This window comes from Nuphar pumila, chromosome 6, assembly GCF_984573655.1.
Source record: "Nuphar pumila chromosome 6, dmNupPumi1.hap1.1, whole genome shotgun sequence".
NCBI classification, from domain to species: Eukaryota; Viridiplantae; Streptophyta; class Magnoliopsida; order Nymphaeales; family Nymphaeaceae; genus Nuphar; species Nuphar pumila.
In genome coordinates, this window is record NC_143254.1 from 52791756 (window position 1) to 52806693 (window position 14938).

Below are 14938 nucleotides of genomic sequence, written 5' to 3' on the forward strand. Positions count from 1 at the left end.
TTTGTATTTTAATGTCCATTATGAATAGAGTTATTCATTTACTAATGTAATTTTTCTTTTGTATTTTTTATGTTCATTATGAATAGAGTTATTCATTCACATTTTCATGTATATCCTTTTAGCTCTTTAGTTTGTATGCAAATGTATAATATTTTGATTCTTGGAGTTCGTCATGGAGTGCATTGGAATCCGTACCATTTCATGATAGGGTTGGGGTGGGGCGGGTTGCGTCAGGTCGGGCTTGCATTATTCTCAATGTGGGTCGTGCCCTATTCTTCACTTTTATATAAAAACAAATAAATTTTTACATGACAGAAATACCCATGTTAACAATTAAACATACACTTTACAAATAAGGGTAAAAGAATAAACAAAGAAAGAAACATATTGTAACAACACAGTATGACTGGAATCTGGATCTAGGATCCACGATCCATCTTGTGGCCGTGCCGCTATCATATGGTCCATAGATTCTTATGAGCTGTAAAAGCATGGAGAGTTCTGGCACTTCATTTCTCGGTTCCATATGCTACAATATCATCTCTAAGAAAATTACCTCAAATATTCATCATTAATGATAACTAAATGATGTAAAATTCTGGACGAAATGTGAGCTGTGCACTGCACCCAAATGAAGCAAATCAAACATATTTCTTAATGCATCTCTTTTAGGAAAAGGTCATGTCAAGACTCTTAGCAAATACAACCTTTTTACTCTTTTGCTTTGGTTATAATACAAAATGTCCATCAAGATCAGTTGATGACCAAATATTATGTAATAGAGAGATACATAAACAAGCAAGAGGCTCATATAGTTAAAAAACCCGAGTACAACCGTACTGCTACTTGTCACAAATTTCAAAAAAAATTAATGCAGATTTCCTTTCTTTTCATGTCCTAATTCTTCCCCAGATAGCTGATCTTGCACACCATACACAATTTTAGATACGTAAAACATCATGGTCACAGGCTCACAGTGAGTTATTTGACCAATCCAAAGCCATTGTGTAGCAAGAGAATATACATGCTATTCTTTCGGAGTTTTCAACTTACTAGTACAATAAGAAGGTTTAGCAGATCCAACTTCAGACGTTGACATAGTAGTGTGATTTATTTTACAAAATGCTAAAACAGCATCACAATGTTCAATTTGTTGATATTATTTTAGAGCAAGTTTTTTAAATCTCTTTGGCAGTTGGAATATGGGTGCAATAGAAAACAATACTTGCAATGATATCGCAGTTTCTGGATTACAAACCTGAAAGTTAGCATGATGTCTGGTGGTGTATTATGGGGAAGCTTGCTTGTAAAAATAGCTACATCTCTGGTACAATTGCTGGGTTGCGACCATTGAGATAAACTTAGAAATTGATGTGCTTCGGTTGTTGTTACCTTTCATTTTCTAATTTTATTTGCGCCATTTTAGTTTTTGCATCCATGATGACTTGTATTGTTTAACATTTAAATCAAGCTCCTGATATTATCTCTAATCAATACACTTCTGCAGGTACTCAGCCACAAAGGTTATGATGGTTCTGTGGCAGATGTCTGGTCCTGTGGGGTTATCCTTTATGTTTTATTGGCTGGTTATCTTCCATTTGATGAGATTGATCTTTCCACACTATATAGTAAAGTATGCTGATTTCCATGCTATTGGTTTTGTTATATATAGTTACGTGTTTTTTTAGTATTTTTAGGTTGCAACATTGAAATCCTTGCTGTATACAAGCCAAATTGCTGATGTCAGTTCTAGAAGCAGATAATAGGGACTTCCATGTTGCATTTTTTTATTAAATCCTAAACTATGTCACAGGGATTCGGCTAGCAGGGTGCCGCACCCGCGTCGACGCGACTCGACGTGGGTTCGGGTTCGGGTGCGGCACCGGGTGCGGTCAACCCGATCCTGGGTGCGTTGACCGCACCCAGGATCATTTAGGTCCATTTGTTTTGTGGATTTTTTAAAAAAAAAAAAATTGCCCTGTGAAATGGGCTGCGAATTTGAATTTTTTTTAAAAAAAAATCTGTTGTCAGGGCCCTGACAGACAGCTGCTGTCTGTCAGGGCTGACAGGCAGCTGCTGTCTGTCTTTAAAAAAAATCTGCCTGTCAGGGCTGACAGACAGCTGCTGTCTGTCAGCAGCTGACAGCAGTCAGCTGCTGACAGAAGTCAGCTGACAGCAGAAAAACCCCGATCCCCTTATATATATATATTTACATTTTTGCCCCTGCCGCACCCCCGCACCCGGGTTTTTTGAAAGTGCCGAATCCCCGCACCCGCACCCGCACCCGCACCCGCGCCCGCATCCGCACCCATGTGACATAGATCCTAAATGTGAAGAAAATAGTGCTAGTTCTATCATGATTCTATTCAAACAAATATAATGTGATTGCATTAGTTTTGCCGGTGAAGGTTGTGAAAAAGGGGCTTGGCATGCTCAGAGGCCTGAATTTTTTTGGTATTGAGTATCAGTATTCAGATGCCGTGATAGTTATTTGTCTGGTTAGGTTGAGATACACGCTTGGGATATTTGATTAGATAATTATTTATTGATGATTGCTTTATATGATATTTACTTTTCTTTATTAATTAATTTTTGGTGACCTGGAAATCTTTATTCTCAGAATTGAAGATGTGATTGTTGAAATATGGTATAAATTATAAAATGCTTTTGACATGTTTGTCATGTTTGACTGTTGACTATGATCTGATATCCCATATTTGGCTCCTGTGCAGATTGACAAGGCAGATTTCTCTTGTCCGTCCTGGTTTCCTGTTGGAGCAAAATCTTTAATATACAAAATTTTGGACCCAAATCCTAATACTGTATGTATGGACACATTTCTTGCTCTTCTTGAATCACCTCATTCTATTGACTGTAGAAACCTGGCTTGAAATGGGGCAACTTGATCTTTTCATATTACTATGACTGGATTTTTGCTGCAATCGCTGTCATTGCATCTGCTATTTGTTCAGGAAACAATGGCTGCCATAGTAAAGAATACCTCTAAGAAAATCATACTGCACGGAGTCTAGAGAGAGCAAAATCTGATTCTATATCTTGAATTGTCAATAATTTAAGTGCTTATGTTTTCTTTCTTCCTTTTGTATAACTGATGAAACTTTTCATGGCAGTTTTCATTGGAGAAACACAGAGAGGATATTTGTATTTATTGAGGAATTGTCATTAATGGGAAGATTCCTCAACAATATTCATAATTGAGAAATGGCCCCACACCCTCCCTATTTAGGCATCTTCATTTGGTTTGTGTCGTAAAGCTGTAGAGTTCATTTGGCACCAGCATCCAGATCATTTTGCTCAAAGGCCATTAAAGAGCCTTAGAAAAAGTATTTCTTTTGTTATTCTTAAGTTCAATGACGGTCATTTGGCATATTATTGTTGTCAACTTGGAAAGTGATCCATAACCTTGTGTTAGGGAAAGCAAATATGCCCTTTAGAAGAAATTATTTCTATTTTACAGGGCATGCTCCTGTTGGATGATTATCAAAATCAAGGTTGTATATTATGTGATACATTATCTTAAAGGACTATTGTGAATTGTTTGGAAATTTTCTCAGCCACTGGACACACCTGATGTTTCACCTGGTATCATTGTAATGAGAATGGGAGTTGTGGAATGGAGCGACAACTTTCATGATGTCACAGATCAGAACTTGCATGAGTCTGATTGAATCAGGTCATGACCATGTGCCTCTTTTATGCACGTAGTCCCCATATATATGGAGTATGTAAACAAATTACAGGCACATGCATGCATGTGTTATGAATCTGGACAAATAACAGGCATACACGTGGTACATGCAGATGCAATAAGAACAATTTGAAAAATCATTCTTAAATATTAACTAATAATATTGATTGGAATTAGCAGCTATATGTTGATTTTCTCTGCTTTTCTTTTTTCAATATTTATGATATAAACCTGCACAGCACTGGCTGGAATTCATTGCTCACTGTTGATTTCTCTGACATTGATTGTTCCCACAGAAATGTTCCCAATTCTATGTGAATTAAAACCTTTATCTGTTTTTTGATGAAAAAGAAAAAGAAATAAAGAACAGGATTTGGACAAATTGGATGACTGATTGTAGAACAAGTGAGATGAGTCTAAAGTCATGAGATTTCTGTACAATGGTATCTCTGATGAGATTGGAGAATGGAAATTTGATGCTAGGCATGATAAGTTTCTTACTTTCTTTGTTAATGCACAATTGCACATAACAACTTGTAACAATTTTTCGCCTTGTTGGTTGAACTTAGTCTGGTGTTTATTCAAGCTTAAATTGTGGTACTGTTGATATATCTAATCTAAAGTACTAGTCAGTGTAACGACCCCAACTCGTACCCATGAAAAAGTGACAATTTTTTTGTTTTTAAAAACAAGTGCGGAAACATTCTCAGAGACCCGGGGCCTTACAGTTACAACACATCGACAACCACAAGAGATCTTATACTCATCTTTCAGACCAAACCAAACTTTATTTATTAAAGTGCATATAGTTTGAGACAAGCAAATAAAATATAAATAAAGCAAAAAGAAGAGCCACACTGTTCAAAAGAATTTGTTAAGCAGTCGTGTAGTCCCCTCGTAGTTCCTCTCAAAAGCAAGTCCCCTCACTGGGCCTTTGAGGCTATAAAAATACAAAAGTTGAGGTGTCAAAATCCAAAGAATTTTGTGTATGAATCCCTCTAATGAAATAAATAATTAAAAATAACATTAATAAAATTCATACAATATTTTAGAGGGATGCAATTATGACAAATTCATAACTCAATTGACTATTCATGCAATAGAAAACAATTATTTAGCATGAAAAAATAATTTAATAAACAACAAAGATCACAATTTAAGCAATAAAGACATTTAACATGCATTAGAGAACAAACATCATGTATTTACCAATATATAACAATTAAGGAAATAAGTAAATATGCATGATCTAATGCATAACAATAATGCACATGATTTCTATGAACATGCATGAATAAATTATTATCTTTTATCAGAATTTTCTTTTCATATGTATGTCCTTATTAAATACACACAATTTAAGTTCCTCTTTTTATTACCGTTGCTCGTGGATATTCTAAACGGGTAAAATTTTCTGAGGTCAAGTAAGGTTCTTAGTGTAACTTAGCATACAAGTTATATTTTATTATTGGATTTCAAACTTAGCCCTTGATCGAAACAGCCTTCGAAACATTAGATATTCAAATCTAATGTCGGAATACCAAGGACATCCAAATCCACAAATGCCACTTTCTTGGTATACCAAAATAACAGTTGTGTCTACACATTACCCTTAGGTAAAGTAGTAGATTCTCCCTAAAACCGTGGTCAGGAAAAGAACCTCAATATCGGATTCAGGGGCAACAACAACGTGCATGGAGTTTTAGTATCCTCATGATTCCCAAAAACCGCAATGTCCAAGATTCTCATACTTTTAGAAGGAGCATCAAGGAAACGTAGATTACAGTGTTCTTTTAATTTCTTTTATCTTGTTATTAATTCATCTTCTTTTAATTTGCAATTTAACATGCAGAATTAATAACACAAACTCGCATATCCACATGCGAAGCCCTTCACGGGACCACAGCCCGTGGCAACATAGAACAATGCAATTAGAACAATCATATTACATTTGATTTTTATAATGCATAACAATATCTTAAACAAAGAGCAATAAATGCTCAATGCTCGCACGACTTACGATGATACATTTTGATCATCGATGCATTTTTATGCAAAAATCATGAATAACATGCCACTCTGCATTCTTTTTAAATGCTTCTCAATGCACATTCATATATGCCAGTTTAGAGATGTGCATGAAATAATAATATTCATATGTATGTGCATGAGTTCACACATTCATGTTAAATGCATGCTTTTATTCAATGCACATATTCATGCTCCCATTCATGAATCAATCATGTGAACACTCGTGCAATTATTACATGCAAAAACATATCATTTCAAGTATGCACATGTACATGAAACAACTTTGTAATAATACCATGAATATGCATAACATAACAAGTCTATCCATGTGAGCAATATCATTCTTTTGCATGCATAAAACCAAACTTATTTTGATAAGCAAAATCTAGAATTATTCATGTCAAACGGAATGTCTTTTTCAGGTTCACATAAGCACAACCAGAAAATTTTCATCTAGCCAACTGAACTCCACCTATGCATAACCGACCATGCAAAACACATAGGATATCTGGAAAATTTCCAGACAAACCGCTTTTGTATCCAAACAAACTTTTTTTTTAAATCAACACCCAGTCGGCTGGGACTCGTCTCCAGCCCAGCTGACCCTGTCGGCTAGGCCTGGAAGCCACTGCAGAGGCCCAGACCGGACCTGTGGCCATCCTGCCAGGGACTGGCAGCCAGCCGAGTGCCACTCGGTTGGGCTGCCAGCCAACCCAGCAAGTAAAAAAAATTATAAGAGTTTTTTTTTTTAAAACACTTGCCCAACCGAGCCCACTCGGCTGGGTCCCTGCGGCTCGGCAGGCCTGTCAAGGCGTTGCCAGGTCAGGCCAACCGAGCCGAGCTCGGCTGGTCTGCTGACCAGACCGCAACCCACCAGAAATAAAAGAAGGTTTTATTTTATTTATTTTAATTTTTTTTTTGAAAGACCCACCTGCCCAGCCAATCAGCTGGGCCTGGTATAGGTCTGTCAGCACCTATCAAGTGCTGCCAGACTTGCCCCCTTGTCCAGCCGACTGGCTGAGCATCGCAGGGACTGGGCTTTTGCCCAACCAAACCCAACTCGGCTGGACTGCCACCCAGGCTAGCGCAAAGATATATAAAATAATTTTTTTTTAACATGCCAAAAACCCACATATTTAGGTTCGATGATGAATTTATATGCATATTCAAATTTGGGCTGCATACATATGAAGTTGCATTGATCAGATATGCATACAGATACATGGTTTTGCTTAGTTTTGCATGCATATACAGATTCATACTTTACATATGCATTCATATGCATAATCACTCTCAAGAATATAAACATGTTTCAGATTTACATCTATTCACAATCCAATAATAATACTTATGCAGATTTTCAATTAGATGATGCATGTACCAAAAAAAATACAAGTATATACTTATTTCTACATCCTGTTACAAGATTTTTTTCATGCACTAAATCTGGGCCAGATTTGCGCATGTTACAAACATGGCAAATCTGTCCCGATTTAGGGATTCTCAAATACTAACACGAATATATATATTTTCTCCAAAATAAATTTCAAAAAAGAGAAGCATAAACCCTATATTAGAGTAAATTTCTAGATTTACTCTTTTTTCATGGATTTTCACCAAAATATTGCATGAAAATTCAATCTATATTTAATTTCTCACTTGATTCAAAAGAGGAAACCCGTATCATACGTGTAGATCCAAAAGAAATATGAATTTGATGGTAGAAACGTCAGATGATCGAAGAATAAAGCCTCTCATTCTTCGTTCTTTCCTTTTTTCCTCTCTCTCTCATTAAATCAAGGAGTCCTAAACAACCATAAAAATAAAATTTTGAAATAAATTAATTAATTATTAAATAATAAATAAATTTCTAGAAGCTTCCAAAAGTTGCCATATTAACTTGGGAGACTTCTTAACATTAATTAAGTTCAATTTAAAGGTATCAAATGACTTTAAAGTTGGAAAATCGTTGGGCATAGGTTTGGATTTGGATCCAAATCCAAATCTGGATCCAAGATCCAAATCCATCTCCAAAAATCCAAATGGGTCTTGGGCTGGATCAAATTCAAATTAATATGGGTCTTGGACAGACTCTAGATCCATATTAATTTGGATCAAATCCATTGGATCCATTGGATCCATTCCGATCCAAATCCGGACCCGAAACGCCAAACTGCTAATTTTTTCGAAAAAATGCAATTTTTGGGCCAACCATAGCCCGAATCCGGAAAAGTAAAATACTCTTACGCTCAAAATTTCGAGACGCATCCAACGATATATAACTCGAATTTTGCTTCTGACTTTCGTCCAAAAATAACCCAAATTTTGCTTGAATTTAAAGGTTGAAAATAAAACTTTTTCTCACATTTTAAGTGACTCGTTTAGGCCTTGCCGATGAGACTTGGACCATGCCCAGACTCAAAAGCATCGGCCTAAAATCGAAAATCTACCGATTTTTCTTCTATACTTAGCAAATTTTTTGAAAATCTCAGATTTAACTAAGTGTGAAAAATACACGATATTATAGTCGGCCCCTAGTTGGTAGACCCCTAAAAGGACTAGGTGGGACTAGTTGGTACCAAAATAAAAACACACAAAATTTACTATGAATTACTAAAAATTAATACAAAGATGTATATAACATAAAATTAATCAACAAAAAGCAAATCGACAAAATAAAACATGAATATGAGAACTAGAAAAAAATCAAAGAATCAAATATAAATGTCTATATATATGTATGTATGTATAGGATACTTGTACATATGTAACCAATAACAAGTATACATACAAAATAAAATAAATAGATCAAACATAAAATAAAATATAAACATATATATATATATGTATATATATATATATATAGAGAGAGAGAGAGAGAGAGAGAGAGTAGGAAAAAAATAAAAAAGAAAAAGAAGAAAAAATGAAGGGGAAAAAAGAGGCCCACTGAGTAGGTCCCGGGCTAGACCGACTAGGCACGTAGATGTATCTTTTGACTACATAGCTACTGATTAGACTGTTTTTCTGTAACATTAGCTAAAACAGACCACAAAAGTCCAAGTTTGGTGTTGCAGCAAGAATTACTATTTTTCTAGAACAATTATGCTTATTCGTTCTGAATTCTTAACTATGTTATTGTTATTATTTATGGCTACTTTTGCTGTGTTCAGTTTGATGGATCAGTGTTTGAACAATTTGATTTGCCTACCTTTGCAGCGTATTAGGATCCAGGATATCAGAAATGATGAATGGTTTGCAAGAAATTATATACCAGTTAGAATCTTTGAATGCGAAGATGTTAATCTAGACGACATTTATGCTGCTTTCAATGATGATGAGGTTTGCAATCCTTTGATTGATGTTCATCTTCACAATTTGGTAACAATATTTGTATAATTATTGTGGATAGCAAGATAATATCTTTGAGCTTCAAAATGTTTAATCTGAGAGCTTAAAATTGTAAGAGGTACAAAAGTTATCTGAAGTTTTGTTCTTATAATTCATTACTTCATTATAGCATGTTTGGCTTGTGAAATTGAAAGGCATTTCCATGACATAGAAAATTCAGCCACAGCATCTACATTCCACAAAAATGAAAGAATGCTAGATGAATTTAATTCCAAGGATTATGGAATCTCTATTTTGTCAAATTCCCATAATAAGTATACTTGATTTCTTCAGATGGACTTTTAAATCTATGAAGCAATCATTCTACGAGTTTCTGTTGCATCCTTGTTTTCCTTGCTTGTGGAGTACATTTCTTCTGGTAAATAATTGAAAAAAAAGGCTTCTGTTCGGAGCTATCCTTAATTTTGGTTATGTCTACTTGAGGGCAGTTCCAAATGTTTTTTTCAGTTACAAGATGCTTTTGGGCCTCATTCTTTTTCAGGATATTAGTCTTTTTCATCCACATGGCATCACTTATAAACTTGATTCCTGTAAATATTAAAGTATAATTGTAGCTTATAAGTTATGTCTCAACCAAATTTCTGGGAAATTCCTTTATAGTTTAATACCTGATGTGTTTATTTATTCAAATGAGTATAGATTTTGGATATCTGTTTTTTTGTCCACTCTGAGTTCTTGTATTTGCATCCCAGTTTAGTTTGATGAAGCTAATCACTGCTCTTAAAATTTACAGCTTGAAGATTATCCTGCGCAACTGAGGAATAAAGATGCAGGTCCTCTAGTTTTGAATGCATTTGACTTGATTATTCTCTCCCAAGGGCTAAATCTTTCAACATTATTTGATAAGAGCCAGGTGCATACTTCTCCTGACAGACAGGAACTTATCTTGAAAATTTTAAGTTTTAAACTCATTGTATTTTTGCACTTAACATATGCTTATTACAGTAGCATGCTACTCTGGATGGTAAAAATATGTACTTACATTTGGTATGTCATTGGCTGTTTTCTTTGTCTCTGCTTTAAATGTTTCACTTTCACTTGATGCTAGTGATCTGGTTTCTTATAATCTATAAAACCAACTGTTAGGAATCTGATGCAGCATAGTTATGGTAAAGTATTTGTTTGGTGATAGTGTTATGGCTCTTATGACTATGAAGAATGCTTGTGGTTAGCTTCCAAATAGTAAAACCTTATTTTTCCAAAATTTCAGGTGGCATAATCACCTTCTTATTTTTATTTGGATCCTTTATTAGGAGGTATTTTGATTGCTTGCCTGTTTTGTGTGTGTGTGCCCTAATAACTAGTGGAAGTGGAGGTAATCCTTCCTTAGATGTTTTCTCACATAATGGTCACGTTTGCAAGCACATTGAAATTGTGAGTTGGATTCCCGTGAGATGAGAATCGGAGTAACATGGTCAGCCATGTGACTTCCTGATGCAGGGCAGGACCCGATTGGGCCCATCGTGCCACCCGATCCGCCACAAAGGACAGATGAGCGACTTCACGTGTATGACCCCCTTGCAGGTACGGAGCCGCGACGCAGGGAGGTACCCCTGCGCACCTACTACAGGCGTGGTGGAGTTCGCACGTCACAGAACCAGCAGCAGATGGAAGTTGACCCGGATCGCGGTTCGGATCCAAGTCTGGACCCGCGACCCGGGTCCAGTAAATAGCCTTTAAAGGCCCACGCATAGGGTTGCGTGGGGGAGATGGTTTTGAAAAGCTTCAGCCAACATTTCTTTCTGTTCTTTTTGCTTATTCCTTGTTACTTGCATTCTGTTTCCTTCATTCCTTTACTATTGGTTGTTTTCCCCATTGATTATTGAAACTTATTGAGAATAATAAAGAGTTTGGGGCCACACCGATTCACGGTGGGCTTCCGTTTTCATTCCTCCTCCGACGTGGACTGCATCAAAGTGGTATAAGAGCTCCGGCATCCACCTTCATCAGCGAGATGACTCTTGAAGCGGGGACCGATCCGGCACGACGCGAAGAGCGTGAGGAGGCTGGCAGCGAAGATCCCTTACTGCGCGTAATGGACGTGTTGACGAAAATCCAGGAGAATATGCTGCGAATGAGCAGGGATATCGCCGGCCTGTCGAAGAGGATGGATGGGTTTGAGGACCGCGTAACAACACTCGAATCACCCAAAGAGCCGTGCGCAATACCGGGCGCAGACCTCATCGATGGCGCAGCCGCAGGTTTGATTCCCAGCGTTGCCGAACCCCAGCAACCAACGCAACTCCAGCAGGGTCGCGTCGCTGCGTTCCTGCCGGCGACAACCATCACCCTTGATCTGGGCATCTTTCAGCAGCACCAGGGAGCCCCGATGAGCAGTAACTCCCTGGTAGTGGTCCCTCACCCAAACAATGTGCTCCTGTGTTGGGATCGCAGGTGGGGCCGAGCCTGCAGGACCCCAGCAGTGCGTTGGGTCCACCTGCAAGTCTGGGCTTGTGGTCACGTGTACCTGTGGCTATGCCGCAGGTCGACCCAAGCCTGTAGGGTCCCAGCCTTGCGCTGGGCCCACCTGCAGGCCCTGGCTCATGGCAGGGCATCACGCAAGGTGCGCTGCAGATGGAGCTGGGTCGGCAGGGCCCCAGCGTCACGCTGGCCCTGCCGCAGACCCGGGTTCGTCTGCTCGAATCCAGAGAGATTCATCTCTCCCTCTCGATCCCGCGCGGGGAGGCTCCGAGATTGCACCTCTACGAGCGGGAGCGGGCCAAACCCATTTGGTTGGACCAGACCCAAGAGGGTCCAGCCCAGTGTTCGCTACAGCAGGGCACATGCCTGTTTCGTTGGGACCAGCCGTTGGGTCTCAGGGAGCGGGTCTGGGTCTAGACCCCCCCTACCCAGCCTACCTAGTTGGTTCTGGTTCGCGGGCAGCCCCAAACCAGAACCAACCCATTAATTTTGACCCTCAAAATAGACCCCATGTCGACCCAAACCCATATCGGACCCGGACGGAGCTCCAGTTTGGATTTGAGCCAGGTCAAAACCAGACCCATAATCTTATGGATCGGGGATCGAGTTCAAATCAAGCCTCTTATCCCCACAACTCGAACCTCGATCCAACCCATCCATATCTGGATTCGACGAGTAGTGTAGGAATGGGCCCGATCCATATCCCATCGGGCGAGTCAACCCATCAATATACCCACCAGGCCCTGTACCCAAACCCAAACCCACCTGTCCACCCAACCTTGACCCAGAACCCAATACAGCATTCGACCCAACACCATACTCCTAACCCACAACCATGTTATACCAACCCTACCCGCCAGGAACCCGAACCCTCCACCCTACCTTGGACTTCCCGTCATCCCAGTACCCCAATACCGGCCGCAGATGGTGCCCGCCCACGGGCAAGCCAGACCGAGGCAATGTTAGCAGGAACCGGTGCGCCCTGACCGCCGACCCCTCATCAGTAGAGTTCGCAACACCAGCATCCCGGCGAGGAGTACCGCACTACGGACAATGAAGCAGTATGGGACGATGACATTTTCTTGAACGAGCATCCTGCAGGAATGGTGGAGCCGCGACAACAGAGAGCACCAGAACACTCCTCCACTTACGGGGTGAAACTGGATCTTCCGGAGTTTGCGGGGCGATTCGACGTGGAGCAGTTCTTCGACTGGTCTTATGCCGTGCAGTTCTTCTTCGACTATCACACCGTCGCTGGACATCGTCGTGTCTCTCTAGCGTCTACTCGATTGAGAGGCCTAGCACAAACATGGTGGGTGGAGCTACAATGATCGAGAGAGCGGCAGAGATTAGAGCGCGTACAGTCATGGGAGGAAATGCAAAGATTGATGCAGTCAAAATTCGTGCCTTCAGATCATGCCGAGCGAGCCTACAAGGAATACCTGACCCCGTCAAGGCTCTCGAACTGTAGCAGAGTACACTGTGGAGTTCCATCGTCTTTCCCTGTGTGTGCAGATCGAGGAAACAGCCCGCCAGCAGGTCACGAGGTACATTTCGGGTCTCCGTCCTGCTATCTCTGATGATTTTAGTTGTGTCACAGTTGAGACATTAGATCAGGCCAACAGTTACGCCATGAACATCGAGGACAAGCTGAAAAGGAGGCAAGAATATAGGACTTCCCGTAGTGAACCCACCAGTCGACCTAAGTCGGGTTTCCCAACCAGGGGAGCAATCTCCCCTAGTGATTCAAAGCCTAGAGCAGACTTTAGCAAACCTGACCAGTCAGGCCCAGCTTTTCACACCCGGTCCAAAGCCAAACCTAGTGAGTCGACCCTTCGTTGTTTTAGATGTCAGGAGTTAGGACATGTCGCGTCTAAGTGTCCCACCGTGAGCAAGAACACACATCTTGTTGAAGGAATTGTAGAGTCTGCATCTGCGAGTGAGAGTGATAGTGACACCAAGTCATTGGTTGAAGACGAGGATGAGAGGGAAGTTATAGAGTTCGACGGTAACGTCGAAAGTTTGTTGTCCATCCGTTATGTGCTGACCACACCCCGAGAATCGGCCTTATCGAAATGGTTAAGGAATAACATTTTTAGGACCCGGTGCAACTGTGAGGGTCACGCTTGTGATGTTATCATTGACACCGGAGCATGCGAGAACATGGTGTCTGAGAGTGTGGTTTCTACCTTGAAACTCAACACCGAGAAGTTGTCCCAACCCTATAAGATGGCCTGGTTCAAGAAAGGAAACGAGGTTCCCATCACTCAGCGATGCCAAGTCCGATTTTTTATGGGGGAACACTACCACGATGAAGTGTGGTGTGATGTAGCCCCTATGCACGCGTGTCATATCCTTTTGGGACGTCCCTAGCAGTTTGATCGCCAGACAACTCACGATGGCCGCAAGAACACATACTCTTTTATCTTTAATGGCCATAAGATAGTCCTTCTACCTATCAAGGAGACCGGCTTTCCCACAGTGGACAAACCTGAGCGAGTCCCCAGACTAGCAGGCCTCTTGTACCGGCTTTTCTTGAACCATTGTCAGGAAGATGGCTATTGTTATGCCCTGGTGGCAAAGCTCGTGATGAGTTCGTCAGTGTCCATTCCTGCGGACGTTGCCCCTCTTCTAGAGGAGTTCCGCGACATTATGCCGGATGACCTACTTGATGAATTACCTTCAACAAGGGTAGTCCAGCATGCCATTGACTTTGTGCCAGGGTCGAGTCTACCCAACCTTCCCGCATATCGCATGAACCCCTCCGAGCTGTAAGGAAACAACTTTGAATATATTAGGTTCAATAATGAACCAATACACATGCACATGAAGTGCGAATATACCCACTAAAGGGGAAAACACAAGCACATAATGTGCTAACACATAAACCCACAAAGGGGCAAAAATGCCTATAAGGCATAAGTTGATATTATTGAAAAGAGGAAGGGTGTAACACCCATTACATGGAGCAAAGGTTCCTCCAAGGAGTGAAGAATACAAAGGGGGAGACCCCTATTTATAACACAAGAGAGGAGCCACATAGGGAGCTCCCAAAGGAGTCGTTGGGAGCCCCCAACGACTCTTTGGGGAGCCTCCCTAGGTGGCGCAAACCACAAAAAATAATAAAAAAAGAAACTAAAAATAAAAGAAAAATTACATGCATATTCCAATTGGAATATGCGTAAAATGACAAATTACAAGAATACCCTTGAGGGTATTTTAGGAAGAAAAAATATATATATTTATATATATATAAATAAAGATACGTATACATATATATGTATACGTATCTTTATATATATATATATATATAAATATATACATGTACATTTAAGGATTATATTTCAACATACATATATGTGTACGAGT

General features: G+C 39.9%; 1 protein-coding gene across 4 annotated transcripts in view; it reads left to right on the forward strand.

Moving 5' to 3' along the window:
• Window positions 1–14938, forward strand: part of LOC149834857 (CBL-interacting serine/threonine-protein kinase 8-like) — an 84321-nt gene that overhangs the window by 45019 nt on the left and 24364 nt on the right. For 3 of the 4 annotated variants that reach the window (XM_090010329.1, XM_090010332.1, XM_090010330.1), the window contains 4 exons: window positions 1508–1633; window positions 2733–2822; window positions 8957–9079; window positions 9882–10001. In XM_090010329.1, the coding sequence (XP_089866455.1) occupies window positions 1508–1633; window positions 2733–2822; window positions 8957–9079; window positions 9882–10001 (459 nt within the window). The remainder of the gene's footprint in view (window positions 1–1507; window positions 1634–2732; window positions 2823–8956; window positions 9080–9881; window positions 10002–14938) is intronic. The other variant, XM_090010331.1, reaches the window with a different exon arrangement.